The sequence below is a fragment of the Oryzias latipes genome, chromosome 5, assembly GCF_002234675.1.
Source record: "Oryzias latipes chromosome 5, ASM223467v1".
Lineage (NCBI taxonomy): Eukaryota > Metazoa > Chordata > Actinopteri > Beloniformes > Adrianichthyidae > Oryzias > Oryzias latipes.
The window spans coordinates 8,238,394-8,256,040 of NC_019863.2; the positions used below are offsets into that span (position 1 = coordinate 8,238,394).

A 17,647-nucleotide genomic window follows, 5' to 3' on the forward strand; every position below is an offset into this window, starting at 1 on the left:
CCAAAAAACATGAAACCATAACTGTGTTGTTGTTTTTTTTTACATTCTCCTTCATGTAAGGTGACTGAAAAAAGGGGCATGGAAAGCGACCGACTTTTCTTTTTGCCTCTTTGGTTCTCCCTGTGTCGTACTCCCTGTCTGCCTTGTAGTGAATGCAGAGGAGTATGCCATAGGGAGGGGAGGCCCTACACAGGAACTCAATAATAACTTTCAGCAGTCTAGCCAGGAGGCTGGAAGCCCAGACTGCGGCTGTTCCCTGCTGTCCTCCTTCCTCCCTCCGCATAGGCCAACACTCCTCCCTTCACCCTCCTCCTCCTGCTGGCCTGTGTCTGCTCCACAGGACTGATGCATTCTGCAGACAGGCCATTGCTCTTAAAGAGACACAGGCCACATTTTTATCCCCTGAATCACTGCAGTGGACGGAATGACTAAAGCAAGAGTCTGTTATTTCCAGCCTCTCTACCAGGGTGCAAGGGCTTTATTTTTGCCCTTCTTCTTAATGATGGAGGTGCTAACAGAATACAAATTGTGAGAAGCTTAATAAGCCAAAGTATGTGGAGAGGCGCTCCATGAATCTGAAGCGATTTTTCTCTCTCGCTGGGACTGGCTTTGAAGGTGCCTTTGATGCTTTGCCTAAAGTTTTGCAAGTGCAATCAATGCTTTTAAATAAACAAATGAATCATTATTTCAAAATGAAGGTGGTAAAAACACAAAAAACTGTCACGCATGATTGGGATGAAGTTGCCTGGACACAACCTCAACAAACAGCTTTTTTTTGTCAGTGATTTAATAAGCTCCTTATTGTGGAATTAGTTATTTAAAGATCCACTGTAATAAAAATTGTGTTTTTCTGAATTTTTTAACATGGCCTTGTGGTATTTTTCTCATGATAGAGGACATAAATAAAGAAAATGAAACTTAAAACTGCATTTCTAGTAAAAAGCTTGTAGTTGTGATGTATAAAATCCACTGGGTGGGCCACAAGCTCCCTGCTCCGTTCCATTCTGATGCATCCGACTACTACAAATAGAGCCATGTACGTCTTTGTTTTTTTCATCCGAGCTGGTATCTGGCTCTAAACTGTACGGCTGGATAGCTATAATATTGTTCATTAACACTGTTTTTGTTGCACCGGTAATGTTAGCTTAGAGGTGTGAGGGGCTGTAAGCTAGCGGGAGAGCGTATAAAATGGTGGGTGACGGGAAATGGGGGCGGGCTTACTTTGTGCAAACAGTCCGAGGTGAATTGTATTAATAAACTACTATGTCCTACAGATTTAGCTTTTATTTTAGTGGCTAAAAACAGCATCATCATAATTAAAAGACCACTGGGAACACTTTTACAATTAATTAAAGACAGTTGAAGTGGGTTTTTACAACAAATATCTTTTTCTGTTTTGGTCCGTTTGATGAGAAGAAAATAAAGATGTACATTCACCCCCCCCCCCCCACCACCACCACCACCAACCTTAAAAACAGCCATAAATACAAACTTATTGAAGCCGACAGTTAGAAACTCAAGTGTTGTCGTGCAAATGTAAAAATCCTTGTCAGTGTTAATAAATGAAAACCCCTTACACCACATTTCCCCCTGTTTTACGTTTCAAACAGAGCTCAAGCAGAGCCAGGACTGAACACCGCCATGGTAAGCACAATGCGAAGGCAGGGAAACAATTAAAATTTTAATAGAGTGGAGTGATACAGAAACCTACAAGGCTGGGGCTGCCAAACACCCTCTAATTCTCTTGCTATCAGCACTTTTCCTCTACTTTGTTTAAGACTATGTGAGGGCCCAAAAATCCTACACTGCCGAGAGAAGGAGGTCAGTATGACTAATTTATATGGATCCACTTAAATAATTCCTTTAAAAGAAAAAAAAAATCTCTGAAATGCTTGATCCGTCAAAGTACACCTTAATGCACCAGAAAACAAAATATTTGATGAGTTCAATTAGAAGATTTAATCATTATTTGGTTTTGTCAAACAAAAAAATCTCAATAAAATCAACCAGGATGTTGATAAACTATTTTTGATGGACACCCGTGTTTTCTCCTGAACAGAGTGGATGCGACACAAAGTTTGTGAATGATGAAGAAAGAAGGATGCCATATCAAAATCTATGTAAATCAATTTTGGAAACAGGCAATAAAAAGATGAAACTGGAGCTGATAATGACCCCAGAGTTACCACAAATACTACCATACCGACTCATGTTGGATGTGCAAAGAAAAAACAAGTTCCATATTAGAGGAAAAAAGCTACTTCTGACCAAAAAGGATAGCAAAACATCTCATTGTTTGTTACTCGGTGGCTTGTAGGGCATTTTGAAAGGGTGACACATACCCAAACAACAGAGCGCCGCTTAATCACCAGCGTTTATGCAGCCGCATAATTCTACACCATCTGCAGGGCTCAGGTCTGATCTTCTGCATGGAATTGCAGACATGCTTTTTGCACCACAGTCCTCTGAAACATTTTAAATATACAACAAGCTCATAAATTAAAGCAGATCTCTTGATCTGAATATATCATCGTGCACAGCGATGAGAGGTGTTTTGTGGGGATACGCTCTCAAACCTCTTCACCTCAGAAGACAGATGCGGGATGAGAAAAAAAAAGGAAAAAGGCAATGAACTTCTGACCCGTCATTCAGACGGCAGAGGAAGCTTTGCAGCTTGGGGGCAACCAGAGTCCACCACCTACTCAGTCTCTCTCACCCTCCGTGTTTCACCCCACCATCTCATAAAGCTTCAGTAAAAAACCTCCTGCTCCCCCTTTTATGGCTGCCAGATGGTGGGGAGGCCTCCTTTGCATGTGGACTTGCCTCTCTAGTCTAGTAAAACCAGCTGACCCCAGTAACATAAAAACTGCTATTTATGAACATGGCCAGAAACAAAACATACAAACATCCTGCCACTGAAACAGCCCAACAGCATCTCATTTCCCTAAGAGCCTTTTTACAAGATGAGAGTCGGATATGTATGCATGTGTACCTTCACGCTGGAGCGGTGCTGAGGGCCAGATGTAGTGGCTGCACCTAGGAGCATATATTTTCTTGCTGAAAGGGGGTTTTATTTGCATGCTTTGGGTGTGAGCGCAGAACTTTTGGCAGAGTCGAAAATTCTCCCTGAGAAACGGCGAAGCAAAAACAAACAGAGCTGTCTGCATGCAGGTCGAAGCTGAACCGCAGAATCGCAGTCTGGCCTGAGGTTCGCAACATTCTGTTCCAGCACTGACCTCACCGAAAACAAACACTCAAGACCCACTCACCTCAGCCAAAAGGAGTGCATTCTGAGAAAGGAAAGTTCAGATTTGAACTCTGTGAACAACCTTCCCCTCACATGCTGCCTCTTCCCCAACGACGGGCAAAGTCAACTCCTTTCACACAGTTGCCACTTCTGTGGGAGTTTCGCCCTTTGACGGCATGCTCGGACTGAATTCAGCGTTTGACAGAGAGCAAAGTTGGATGGGAAAGCGGGTTAAAAGGCCACGGATGGCCTCGCTATAAAAGAGCAGTCAAATCAATAGCTTCCTTTCACTGCGAATCAATTAAAGTTATTATCTGCTGTTCCAATAACAACTGTCTTCCCCCCTCTGCTTACCTCAGATAGCCCTTTTTTTTCCATCCTTCTTTATTTGTTTGACCAGTTGTAGTCTACCATTCACATGCCTGCAATTCAACCTGACCTCAGAGTAACCCCTGGCATGGCTGCCTAAGCTATTAGGTTAGCTGTGTCTGCAGGTTATTGGTGTGATAAAAGTTTACTGTCCCTGCAGCCAGTCAGTGCTGCAGCTTTTTAATGCCTTGGAAGAACAAGTCTGTGGGACCTCTCACAGCAAAGTGACCATAAGTGCATGTGGTTGCACACGGTTACCTCGAAAAGAAATGTTTTGTGCCAAAAAGACAATGCTGAAAAGCAGTCTAGTTTGGCATGAATAAAACTAGAGCGCCTCCTTTGTGTCGGCTTTACGGAAATATCTAGACAGCGTAAAAGAGCAGCGGTTATCTGTGCTTTCTCCTGTGCTGCAGAAGCTGTGGGCAGCCCGACACTAACTGCAGGCTCAGCACTTCTCCTCATAGTCTCCTGTTTCAAGCCAAGTCAGAGAACAAAGGTAACGAGTGAAGCTGCTGCAGAGGTAATGAGGACAGAGGTATGCAGCACAGGAGTGTGTGCCCTCAATAACTGCTGCAGACTGTGATGGAGTCCTGTTGGACAGAAGGAATAGAAATCCTTGCAGCTGCTCTACACAGTCACTTCAGCCCAACTGCAGCCTACCCACACAGCAGTCACTGTAGCCCACTCCTTTTTTGCATTGCAGCTCTTTCTGTTACAAAATGGAAAAACCAAGCGTCGCCGGTACCGGCTGTGCTGGCAAAACTCTTCAGAAAGGGTTCAATTCCACCAAAGGTTTTAGCAGCAGATACCACCAACTGTTATTCACATCCATAAAACTGCCAAAAAGGTAGCTAAAAAGAATACAATTCTGTGTTATGTCAGGGGGGAAAAAAAGTGTGACAAGATGACTCTGATACTAATGATGCACTGTCATAGCATCAACCAAAAACGTGTCAGAGGGCAGAGCTGACTTTTAACAGGCGACACAAGCTTATCTCTGAGGATGACAAACCCTGCGAGCTGTGCTGTGAAGTGTTTTGATGCAGCGAGTGTAGAGAGCAGAGGAAATCCACACCGAAGAATCCCATCGAAAATTTCCTTCGAATTTTTTGGGCTAGAGCCGGTAATGAGATGAGCATTTCAATAACTTTAATCAAATCTAACAACTAACTGGGTACTAACTTTAAGACTGACGCTCTGACTGGTAAACCGTACAAGCAAAGGAAGTTTTAATGGAAGAAAATGTTCAACAGGAAAAGAAAAACTTCTGGAATCTACATTTAATGTGCACTTTAACTGCACTGATCCCTGACAACGATTGCTATTTTTTTTTGTTGCAGCGTGCAGGACTGCCATAAATGACTTAAGTCCAAATCTAAAGTCTAAATCCTCTATTCCTAAGAAGAACATTCGTGGATCCTATGTCCAAAATCTTTGTCTGTGGTGGTAAATAGAAGAATTCTATCATTATTATTACCTCCAAGTGTCTTTAATTTTGAAGTTGGACACATTCCTCTGAGAGGCTGTTCTGGAAGTTCTTGGCTGTAAAGCTGTGTGAGTGCCAGCCCCACCCCATTAAGACCGAACTCTGCACATCATGTGTTTCCACTTTACCGACAGGGTGGAAATGACCTCAACGCAGTAAAAGATGACAGGGGTGCTAGTGCTGTTCACCAGATGTGAGCAGAAAAAAAAAGGAGGAGGAGGCGGAGGAAGGGGAGAGAAAACCATTCGCCTGAAGAATTTACGGCAAAAAAACCCCCAAGGAGGCCTGTGATTGAGGGTTCAAGTCGAGCTCTGGAAGTTTCTGGTGTATCTCAGCGGCACTCATGGTGCACACACCCCTCCGCGTCCAGACAGACCCAGAGCTGCGCACATGCGCATGTGGTATGCATGTTTGCATGCATCCCTAAAAAACCCCACTGTCACTCCGGTGCACCTGCCGGCAGCACAAAAGCCACACTCTCCCCCGTGTCCGGCCGAGCCCCTTTATCCCATTTAGCACACCCTGCACAGTAACAAAAGCAGAGAAACCAGGGAGATGCAATGATGATAGGGCGATTAATCTTTTTGGAGGGGCTCATTATTACTGCAGTCTGTACAGTTGAGCAGCTAAAAGGGGTGACTAAAATATGTTTGTGTAGAGATGGACATCTTTGTGACGATGAGTGCAGCAACAATGTCCTGTCTTTGCCACAGGATTACATTCCACATGGGACAGGCGCTCCAACCAAACTACCTCCCACCAGTACAAAAGCACATAACATGTAAAAGAAATTGCCTTTTTCTTTTCTAAACTTATCATTTAAGACAAGGACGTCCAAGCTTTTTCAAAAGAGGGCCAGATTTAGTGAGGTGAGAATGTTTGAGGGCCACAATTTAGCCTGACTTTCTTTGAACTATTTTAATAACATTAAATGCAAATGAGCTATTGCAATGGCATACTTTTCATGTCATCAAAACACAATTTTTAACCAAAATTGCAGTCAATTTGGTGAACGTTCACTCCCAGTCAGGTAGCTGTATTTAGTAGCGGTGGAATGGTACACATAGTTGTACAAAAACGCTTTGGTACGGCAATTTCGGTTCAGTTTACTTTTGTACCGTTTCAGTTTTCGGTTTTTTGGGGTCCCCCCCCCAAATGTATTAACTTTGCGCCGAGGCGGAACTAATGTTAACCGTGAGTTTCCGCCGAGACACTATGTTGTCTGTGCTGAAGCTGGTGCTAGCGCGTGTGCAGAAGGGGGGGGGCACGCAGTGCAAGAGTGTGTTGCTCAGTTCGCCGGAACAGTAATAAAAAAGGTTTCCTCCAAAAGAATGGAGACTGGTTCTTTTATTAACCCGCTCTGGAGGCTCTGAGGGTCCGAACGGGGACTTTTTGTACCGAAAACATACTAAAAATGTACCAAACAGAGCCCAATGAAATTCTGAACTGAACCGAATTGAGATTTTAATGTACCGTTACACCCCTAGAAGTTAGCATGGCCTCTTGATATATTGAACTTTTTGAAAACAGTCAAAGTCTCTTTGCATATTAGGCAGACACAGTTGTTTCATTTTTCACTAAAAAAATATGCCAGTTTCCACTTGTCCTGGAAGTGGTCAACTATTCTTTTTCTATGTCCAGTTGACATTTTAGAAATAAGCTAGAAAGCGTCAAAGGAGGGTCGCACAACAGTGTTGCCACAGGTTTACAACGGGTTAAAACACAATTTAGCCCATCAACATCAAGAAATTGTACACAATTGCTGAAAATGCTGGGGTCCAAATATTACTGATTTTAAGACAGGAGCCTGCCGACCAGTTGAAATTTAAATGCAGGTGTCTTTTGGCCCACGGGGCGGACTTTGGACATGCCTGGCTGAAGAGAAAATCAGTATGAACGCTTAAGGTTCATTTGTCAGTGGAGCACTGATGGTCTGTGGAAATAAATCAGTGATTTTTTCTGACTGGGAGACATCTGAACCACAACAGAACCGGAGAGAGTGCTTACGAGTTTTCCTAAGAGCCTGAGTAGCTGCTTTGGGTTTTTTTAGACGATGTGTGCGAAGCTATTTCCTTTTCTTGACGTTGGCTATGCACTTCTTAAGACACAAGGCTTTTAATAGTACTCTCATTATAGGATAAAGGGTAGGCCTGCTTTATTTCAGGTCATGGATGTGTGTGTCGTCAATGCCACAAGCACAGACGAGGCAGGCTGGTACCACCATGAGAGAGCGGGCAAATGTGCTACTACAAGACACCTGCAGAAAAGACAAAAGGGGCCAAGTTGGTGGCTTGGACTGCGAAATTAAACCTCCTCTTTACGCCTGTCTTTTTAAAGAACAACAGACAAAGAAAGAGTTTTTTACTGAGTCTTGGTTGGGGCAGATGGCCAAATCTTTAGCAGACGGTGTTTGCAGAGATGCGGTGTGTTCTGGTTATTAACATGAGGTCACATAGAGGGAAAAGGGTCTACCTGACCATATGATGCTATGGCAAAGACTGACAGATCCTGGGGTGACTCTAATACTGAATAAATAAGGTTCTCTCCCTACTCCAGAGTCTGCTAAGACAGCTGTGCTGAATTCATTTGACACGCATGTCTGCTGACAATGCTGCATTGCTACATCTCTGCAGAAAGCATGTTTTGCTGGTCTGAAGCTCGCACAAGAGCTTGCAGTAGTTCAGAACGGGGGGAAAAAAAGCAGTTAAGTTCTGAACTAAACCCACACAAAGTCATGTTTGGAGAAATATTTGGTTGTAGTTGGTTTGAAGCTTTGAGAGGCAGATGTTGAGATGCAATGCTCAGGTGGCACATCAAATACATAAGAGGATAGGCATTCTGTAATAGCAAAGAGAACCAAGAAAAAAAAAGACCCTCTTGTGCATTTACCAAGAAACTGAGGATGGTTATTAGGTCATTTTGACAAAATATGCGGCCACTATGTATCTACCTATGGATGGATGATGAGTATTCACCCTTGCAAAAGAAGACAAGCATCCCTCACATCACTGGAGAACAGTGAAACATGTTCAGATCACTGTATGTAGGCCACAGACTCGTGCAGCATGTGCTCACTACAGCGGAGGTGGAGATCTAAGTATAATACAGTGTGAGGGGGAGTGCAGTAGGAGATCTCAGCAGAGGACAGGAAGAGAGCCTGTGTCGGTACCTCTGTGCATGTGTCCTACAAGGTCAAGGAGGCATCAAACTGAGGAGGTGAGAGACAGTTGAGGAGGTGTCAGTCAGGAAGGTCCCAGGTGATGGAGAGGAGGGCTTTGCACAGAGCTGGCCTTTGGGAAATGTGAGGCAGAGTGGAGAAGGAAAAGGAGGAGGAGGAGGACGAGGAGGAGGAGGAGAAAGCAAAGCAGGAAGGAGGGTAGGAGGAAGAAGAGGAGGTGAGTGCTGTGAGTTCCAGTGCTAGGGTCACAGAGAAAGAAGGTGGCAGTGACTGGAGGAGTGGGAGGTCTCTGACCTGTAACAACTCTTTGTACCGTGAGGTCTGTGCGTCTGCACTGCATGTGTGTGTGTGTGTGTGTTCTGGCGCACTTTTGAGCCCATCAGCCACAGAGCATGAAGTTCTTATTTAGCACAGGAAGAGCAGCTCTGCTTAGCAACCACAGGCGCCCTCCAATCACAGGCGCAGAGAGCAGACTCTGACTGAGGATGATTCCTTTTGGAGTGAGTGTGGAGTCTGACGGAGGCCTAAAAATGCTGCGGTCCAGACCTGCCCACATGCAGAAAGATACTCCAAATTGATTTGGACTTGAACTCTGAGACCAAAGTGCACTCGCACCCCACTGTGTCTCCCCCGCATCTCCCAAACTCAGCAGCAAATTCAAAGTTAATCTAAACCATCCTAATCCTGAAATAAAATATGCATATCCCACACAGCAACGGCATGGTACAAATCCTTGAAGCCTTCTGTTTTTTTTTCCCCTTCAGCACTGTGCAATAACCTGGAATGGCGCTAACTTGCAAGTGAACCGACCGTACCTCAACTTGTCTGATCTGTTAGCCGTCCTATCAAAGCAGGAGGCATGACCAAGTTTGGCCCAAATATTGTCTGAACACTGAGCAGTCTGTTTGGTTTACTTGTGTGAGCTAATCCTCCTGATAGCTTTGAAGGTGTTTGGTGGGCGGATTGTAGGCGAGAGCAGCATGCCGATTTGTCATATGGCACCAGCAGGGCCTACTTCTGCTCTGGCTGGAGCTCCATTAGCACATCTCCAATGTGGTCTAACAGTTCTGCGAAGCTCAAGGCCGTTAGCGGGAGAAAATGTAAAGGGACAAATATTGCACTCTTCAGTTCAGCACCTGCAAATGGTATGTGGTACCGAACTGCTGCTGTACCGCCAATTCAAACGCTAATTGTAAAATTCCAGAGGGACTTGCTACAAACTGTAGGGCGACGTCTGATTCGTACTGGATTTCTGACGTGGCTGTCTACAGAAGATGGCAGTTCTGATGTGCGCTATGGTCTCTGCATTCCAGGAGTTATGTGGGATTATCAGACTTTAAAGCCCCCTGAGTGCAGCTTAGTAGCTCAGCGAGCAGCAGATGCAGACTCCAGGATTTCCTGTCTATGCAGCAGATGGGTCTGACTCTTAATCACAGGGCTGGAAATCAGGAGGTGATCGAGGAGGAATTGATGATGATTGTGGAATAACACAAACTCAATATGGGCATCTGTTCTGCCACCAACAGCCCAACAGACAAGCTAACTCCTCGACACTGATCATCATCCTCCCTCGCTCCTTGAGTTATACAAGGAGTCCTTCACACGTTAGAGCTATGCTGTGTCACTGAGGCTTAGAGAGCAGCAGAACGCCATCCACGTGAACGGATCAGGGACAGAATCAGGCTAGACAGAACAACCTGAAACACCTCCCATGTTTTGTCTGAAGGCTTTGCTGCCATTAATGTTTCATTTTCTGACTAGTTTGAATAAAGAAAAGCAATGGATGACAGGATCAAAAAAGCTAAAAAACGTTTTTGACACTTATTTGAGAATATCCATTTCAGAAATCAACCTGCATTGTGCTTGAACACAGGTTTTACATTCAAATTGATCAAACAATCCGACCAGATAAATAGCTGAATGAGAAAAAGCTTTCATTTTCAATCCCTGGGAAATTCCCAGGGATGACTGCTAAAAATGCTGCTTCTGATTTTAAATATGTTCATCAAAATGTCTCCAGGCAAATTTCCTATTTTACCCAAATGATGTAACAAGAACAAAACCAACAAAGGACACTGCAGCTGAGGGTCAAAACAAGGTAAATAAAGCTCAATATAGTTTTAAAGTCCCCCTCTGATGAAAATCATATTTGTTAAGATTTTGAAAAGGTACATGTAGCATTTTTCTTATCAAAGAGAACAAATGTAACAAAATTTCCTTTCATTTTTGCGTTTCTGAGTATATCTCCTTTTAAAACGCTGTTAATCAAACTGTCTCAAAGACGCTCTTTTTTTTTTTGTCTCAAAGACGCTCGGCTTGAATTAAGAGCTATTGTGATGTCACAACGCGCATGCGCATTGCACAATGTCCCTAAACTGCCCCGTCCACAGTGCTCAAACTCAGGTGCAGGAGAAGAGAAGATGGCATTGGTATTTCTAAGCGCGTCCAAGGCGGGATTTTGTTGTTGGGGTAAAAACAAGAATAAAATCAGGGGACCTTTTTTTAATTATTGCCTCAATGAAAATAAGAAAAATATCATAAAGTCCAGGAGGCCCAAGCAGGATAGCTCCTCATCCCACAGCAGGTCACTATCTGGTGCCATCGGCCTTCGGACAGACTGTCCAAAGTGTACTCGCCTTCGCCCAACAGTAGTGGGTACTGTTAGCTGATTTGGTTCAGATGGGTACCAAACGCACTACTGCCAGTGTGCTCCACCCATCGCTCAAATTGCCGCTGGACCTCAGATCGCGTCTGTACCGTTGACTTAACATAGAAACTGGCCGCCTCTGCCGCGCGAATCGCGTTCGATGTGAACGCAGTTTAACCTTAATCCTAAACTTAACCCTTCCTGTGGGTCCGTGCGGCTAAGAAAAAAGTTCAGCACTGGTCGCACGTATTCGGAACGTTTCGTGTGAATATTTATTTATTTCTGTCGTTTCATTTTATTTGCTGTGCAAATAATTTCAACAATTTTAACCGTTTCTGAGACTGTCAGTTGGTCTCAACCCCCTCCCCCCCTTGTGTCAAACTCTTCACTCATGCAAGACGCAGCTTGCATAGAGGGGGGTTGGGGGCGGAGCTACTTAGCTCAGTACTAATGACCACGCCCACATAGAGAAGATTTTGGTAACAGAGGCTTCAGATAAACATAAAATAAGGCATTTAAAGACACTTGGGTTGTGGGATTTTGGTTAAACACTTCATAATCATCATTTAAAAAACGCTGGCAACATTCTTGTTTTACAAAATTGTCATAGGTGGACTTTAAATGACTTTAATAAAAATTCAGAGTTTGATTTATTTAACATGTCACTTGGAATTTTGACCAATGTAGAAAATGTGTTTAATTTTGAGTGCTGACTCATCTGCCACCTGCACACTGAGACTCTGTTTTTCTTTTTAAAAATACATCCAAGTAAGATTTGATTTTCACTTGTGAATGTTTAAAGCTCTTTGTGATGCTAAAAGTATTGATAAAGCTAATAATTTTGATGATTTTTTATTGGCAGAATCCATTTTGTATGTTAACTTTATGTCAATAATATTTTAAAAACATAAAATGTATCAAACTTGATCCTTTTAGTTGATTTTTCTGAGATTATTTATTTCTAAAGTAGGTAATGTCAAATATTGTTTAAAAAACCTAATAAATGAAGGATTTTTCCATGCTTCTCCCTGCAGACGGCACCACTAGCTCCAATCTGTCTCTGAGCTTCTGACCAACAGACTGGCGTCGCAGCAGATTCACAAGCCTGAATTTAGCCCCCTGAGAGAGGCTGGAGGTTACAGACCTGTCCATGCAGCACCCACAAAAACAAGGCACTAACAAAGAGACTGCTGCACTTCACAGCCTCTGAAAGCCCGGCGCTCAAACAAAGGAGGCGGCAAGTCTTTAGCACACATTACCCATGAGAGAGCCCCAGCTGACAACCTTTAAACATGGGGTCATCACTGGCAGAATGAAGGCCACAACCCCTGGGATCTCCTGACACCCCCCTTGGTCGCAGCACACCGCTTCTGCTTTGGCCACAACACTCTGGCCAGCAGTCAGCAGCGGGGCTGACTGGGGTGGGGGGTTGATGGGACTTAACTCATTTCTTCAAGGCAGGAGAATCAGAAAAGGACAGTAAGTTTTGGCTTGGGAAAAAAGACAATTAAAAAAAAAAATCAAAATCTGAATTCTGCAGCAGGTGGGGTTGATGCCTTTGTGTGTGGGCTGGGTCAAGCAGACCCATCAAGGACCAAAGAGATGAGCAATGTCAGCTTGCAGGACTTAGAAGAGGTCAGCAGACAGATGGGAATGGAAATGAGCCTGCAGTGAGCTCATTTTAATCTGGCTCATACAGCTGATCCAGATTGCCTGTTTACATGCAAACACACGTGTATACTCGATATACATAAAGGCACCCACACGCACACACTCACAGAGCAAAACGCCGTATGAAAGGTCGGAGGTGGTGAGAATAAACTTTTATCCCCAAAAAAATCACTTTACAGCATCATTTAACCTTCAACTCGCTGGTTTACTTCAGGTCTGAGGCTAATTGCATGGAGTGAGGAGAACAATGGGATGGAGTGGCATAAATTGGCCTCACTTGATTGGTTTTAATATCCAACTTCATTATTACGGGTCCATGCTGTTCTCCAGAGCCTCCTTCTGCCTTTGACTGATGATTGATCGCGCTGCCCCCACTTCTTGGGGATTTTGTTTTTTACAGTTTAATGCTCAGAGGTATTTGACTTTGACCAGAGAGATTTTTTTTTCAACTCCAATCCTCTTTCTTGAAGATTTCCATGGTAATCAGAAAAGTTAATATATGAATGAATACAAGGTCAGCACACTGGAGCAAGTCATTTGAATAAGACTTAAAATTGGAATACTTTTTACAGTAGAGTGGAAAAAAAGCAATTTTTTTATTCAAACTGATCAAGAAAGGTTTTTATTGGAAAGAGAGTTAAGAACGTGTTGGGTATATTTCCCCATCCTTTATCCAGAAGCCATCTGGCCAGTGGACTGGACACAACGGCACGTGATTGGATGGTGTGAAAAGAATGGGGGTTGGCTGGGTCATTGTCTTTGGGGAAAGGTCAGAGGTCATGGCCCCTTGACAACACATGTCAAGGCTTGGCTCACACACCTTACATCTTGTGAATGGGAGAGTCTGTGGTGTCCTCTTTGCAATCTGCCCTCGTCCACACATAAAGCAAACAGCTAAATCGCCAAATGCTGAGATTTGCTCCTTCTGCATTTGGGATGCATTGCATCTTCAATGTAAAACTTGATTGTCGGGCTGTAATGATTTATTTTCACAACGATTCCATTCGTATCATAATTTTTGGTTGATGATACAATTTAGAGTCAGTATTGGTTCATTTGGAACGATCCAATTCACTGACCTAAAATTGATCCGGTGTGACTCGGAGGGAAATACCTGGTACTGAACAGGGGAAGTTTTCCAGAGAATCAAATGTAAATTAACTATATGTACAAGTATTAATGGGTAAATCCATTCACATTTTAGTTTCCCAAAGTTCAGCCCACTGTTGTTTTTCCACATCCAAATAATCCAAAGGGAACATTTTAAAACAAGTGTTTCCACACAATGGACTGGAATGATGGACTGATCAGTTTTTGCTGACATCAAATATGTGTTGTCTGCTGTTTATGCACTTTACATCATGGTAAAAATAAACCTACCGTCCCTGAATCCAAATAGCATTTTCCAATATCGATTCATTTCATTTCGAAAAGATTTTAGAATGGTATAAGTCGATTCAATTAACACAGATCAGTCTGGTTGGATCGTAGGAATATAAATCCATTCATCGATTAAGTCTATTAATCGTTACACCCCTACTTTATTGAAATTTGCTTCAAAAACCATCAGCTTTAGTGAACATGCTGCATCAACGGTGATCCTTAACTTTTGACAACGGTGTATCTGCACGCCAGGAGGGAGTCTAGACAGATGATACAAGCAGACAAGGTAACCTGTCTCTTATTAATAAAACACCCTGACATAAGAGAGAGACTGTGGCAGGCCGATAACATTGTGTCTTCATTTCACGGGTAAGCTGAGCCAGACGCAGCCTGTGAGTCCCAGTCCGGCCTTTCAGCAGCTTGGCCTGTCAGGCTGATGTATGGGAGAGTGCTGGTGTGCAGCTCCCCGAGGACCCGGCCTGTCTGCTAACTGGGACACGACTGACAGTGAACTGCAGCCAATATGCACTGCCCCCTTTGCCAATCTGCCTCCATGATGCACACTTTATCACACACACACACTCTGTCGGGGCAGAACTCCACATTGTAAGGAAACATATGACTTTCAAACCATACATCCAGAAGTCCTGACTGAGGAAGTCATCTACCCCAGGTGCAATTCTTAAAAATAAACGTGGATTTTTTTTGAGGGTCGGAAGCATTGAGTTGCATAAATGGGCAGTTTTGTAGGGAATATTGAAAAAGGAAGCGTTTCCTTTTCAGAGTTTTTCTTACTTTGTTCTTAGGGATGCAGCGTTCCCTTCATGAGACATTTTCTGGCTCGTGTGGGGAGTGGAGCAGCGCCATGGTGATGCATGCAGAGATCCACTCATTATCAGAGTCCCACATAGCAGCTGCTCTGTGACGAAGAACCAGCCACCTCCTCTTCTGGCCCTGAGCTTCTCTGACCCACGCGAGCAGCCACAACCCCCCCCCCCCCCCCCACCCCCACACATCTCACACATTTCCATTTCCATATCCCAAATGTCATTGAACCCCTTCCTGGACCTCCCTGCCCCCCCCATCACCTTTCTCACACTCATAAAATCTATCATTGAGTTGCTTCATCATGATGCGGATGCCCTCAACCCCTGAGGAGGGGTCATGTGATGGGGTGGAAGGGGACTCTTCTCATCAAGTGTGGGAGGCTTTGTGTTGGAAGAAAATGTCTCACTGCCAACATTTAGACCCAAACAAACCGTCCCAGACAAAAGTGGCAGACGTTTCAATGAATTTTAGATGGAAAAGACTTACTCTGCATGCTTTACTGGACAGTTTCCCATTCGGATCAAATTTTCCTTTTAACTCTTTGAGCAGTTGCTCCAGGTGACTTTTCTCCTCCTTGTCGGTGTAGTCCGCGTCTAAAAGCACATAAACCCGCCAGTTGGAGGAGTCAAAGCCCCAGTGGACTGTCCGGTTTTCCAGCCTCTTGTGGCTGTGGACCACAAACTTGTGCGGGGGGAACATGAGTCTGCAGTCCATGCACTGGATGCAGGCGGCGGCCGGGCTGCTGTACAGTTCCGGAACAAACAGACCTTTACACCGCCCGAAGCACTCGTGGTAGACTTTGAAGCTCCTTTCGGTGCGCTCCAGCTCCAGGGAGCCCAGGTCCTTGTTGCAGTGAGGCGGGTAGGTGCCGCCGTAGATCAGAGCGTTGCAGAGGCGCTCCGCGTCCGTTTGGGTGATCAGCCCGCAGGAGGGCGCGGAGAACGGCAGGATGCCCACCACTTTGAGGATCTCCAGCTGGTCCGCGGTGCACCGGGAGCAGTAGATGTGCAGGTCGTCGCACACGGAGTTGATCTGTTGGAGCGAGAAATCTCTCAGGACGCTGTTGAGGATCTGCGGCAGGCACAGCCGCTTCTCCCCGCCGACCACGAAGCAGGAGATGGGCTCCCGCTCCAGCACCGTCTCGCACCGCTCCGTGGAGCGGTCGGAGGGGATGAAAAGTGGCCCGGACATCACCGGCGGGGTCTGAGCCGGCAGGGACAGCATGATCTCCGCGGATTTGCCATCTTTTCCGAAGAGCGCGTCCTGGTGCCACCGAGCGGAGAACGCCGCGGGGCCGCCGAGAGAGCGCATGGAGCTGAGATGAAACTGCTTCAGAGTTTGCTGAAGTCCGGGATGGGGCTGGAAGCTGGCGCCCTCCATGTTGTATTGGCCGGAGAAGGGAGTTCAAAACTCAAAATGAAAGGAGAAATTAAATTATCGGAACGGGCGTCAGCATCCGGCGGCGGCGAGCCTTCCCATGTCTGCAGAAAAGCTTCTGCGCGTCTGCTCAGCAAAGCGAGTGTCGCGAAGCTGCTGCAATCACAGGGCGCTTCCCCCCAAAAATACGCGCAAATAAAGTCACCAAAAGTGAAGTCGTTTGGTCCGACGTCCGCTCACCGGGCTGCCAGTTCTGCTCAGTGTTCCTGCGGTTTTACGCACTCCTAATGTGCGCCCGAAATAAGCTCGGTCTGCTCTGTCTGGCGCACAAGTCTGACTCCCTACTCACTCGCTCAGTGTGCGAGTCTCTCCCTCTCTGTTTGTTTGTGTCTGGTTCAGTCATTGAATCCCGGCCAGGAATGTGACTGACTCCCCGGGCTGGCTGTTCCCTCAGCCAGCGGTTCCTCCCCCTGTTACAGGGCAGCTGCACAAAGGGGAAAAAAAAAAAGCCTTTCTGAACCGAGGCGAGGGTGGAGCTGTGGAGAAAGAAGTTGATCCTGAGGATATAAACACAAACTCTCCACCTCCAGTGTAGAAACTCCGCACATTTGCGCACTTTTTGGACGGAAAATCCATCCGGGTTCCACACTTAAAACAGCTTCAATTGTTTATTAATTGCGAACTCTTTGGATCTGAAGAGCGCATTAAGAATTTACAGCTTCCAAACACACCAAATCAATACTGACCGCAGCACTTATATTAATGTCCGGATTATGGGATGTCTAGCTCCGCACACACACTTCTCATTCATCCATGCATGGATATACAAACCTTTAGTTTCAGAGCCGTTATGCCCTTCTAGAAACCTTTCTGTGCAGCCTAAACACACAGCTTCCTGTCTGGTTTTAATTGTTTCATTGTGCAGAGCTGGTCCTGTTCAGTTGCACGTGTGTTCAAGGCAGAGCATGAGTGTGGTGGCTCCTCCACAACTCAAGTTACTTTGAGATATTCAAAGCTGTTTTGAATTTGTGCATCTGCAAAAATGCATAAAGGTACAAATCAATAGAATGTGTAAGCAATAGCACCAAGAGCTAAAATGCAGTCCCTCATCACTACAGACTCCCAATAGGTGGTAAGAAAATATAAGTAAAAACTGATAATTAGAATGTTAAAGGTTTTATTGGCCTTTACCAATACTACTTTGGAGGTTTATTAATGTACAAACTAGAAATTATGATCTAAGAATAATCAATTTCTTTATGAAATTTGGTCTTTTCACCAAAACCGATGTTTTTTTTCCTATAAGCATGTTCAACTTCATGCTTACAATTTAAATTAAGGATTGATTTCTTTTTCCAAATTTCTGTCTCCTTATCTTTTTCTCCAACTAGAACTCACAGGATCTTAACCTAGTGAGTCTAGAGCAAATATTCACTTTATTCAGGACCCTGGTGTTTATCT

General features: G+C 44.7%; 1 protein-coding gene across 1 annotated transcript in view; it reads right to left on the minus strand.

Moving 5' to 3' along the window:
• The window catches only part of LOC101171238 (ski oncogene), a 35,741-nt gene extending 18,493 nt beyond the window's left edge, over positions 1–17,248 (minus strand). Inside the window, exon 1 of the mRNA XM_023954857.1 lies at positions 15,296–17,248. Coding sequence (XP_023810625.1) covers positions 15,296–16,189 — 894 coding nt within the window. The 5' untranslated portion in view covers positions 16,190–17,248. The remainder of the gene's footprint in view (positions 1–15,295) is intronic.
• Positions 17,249–17,647: the final 399 nt, after the last annotated feature.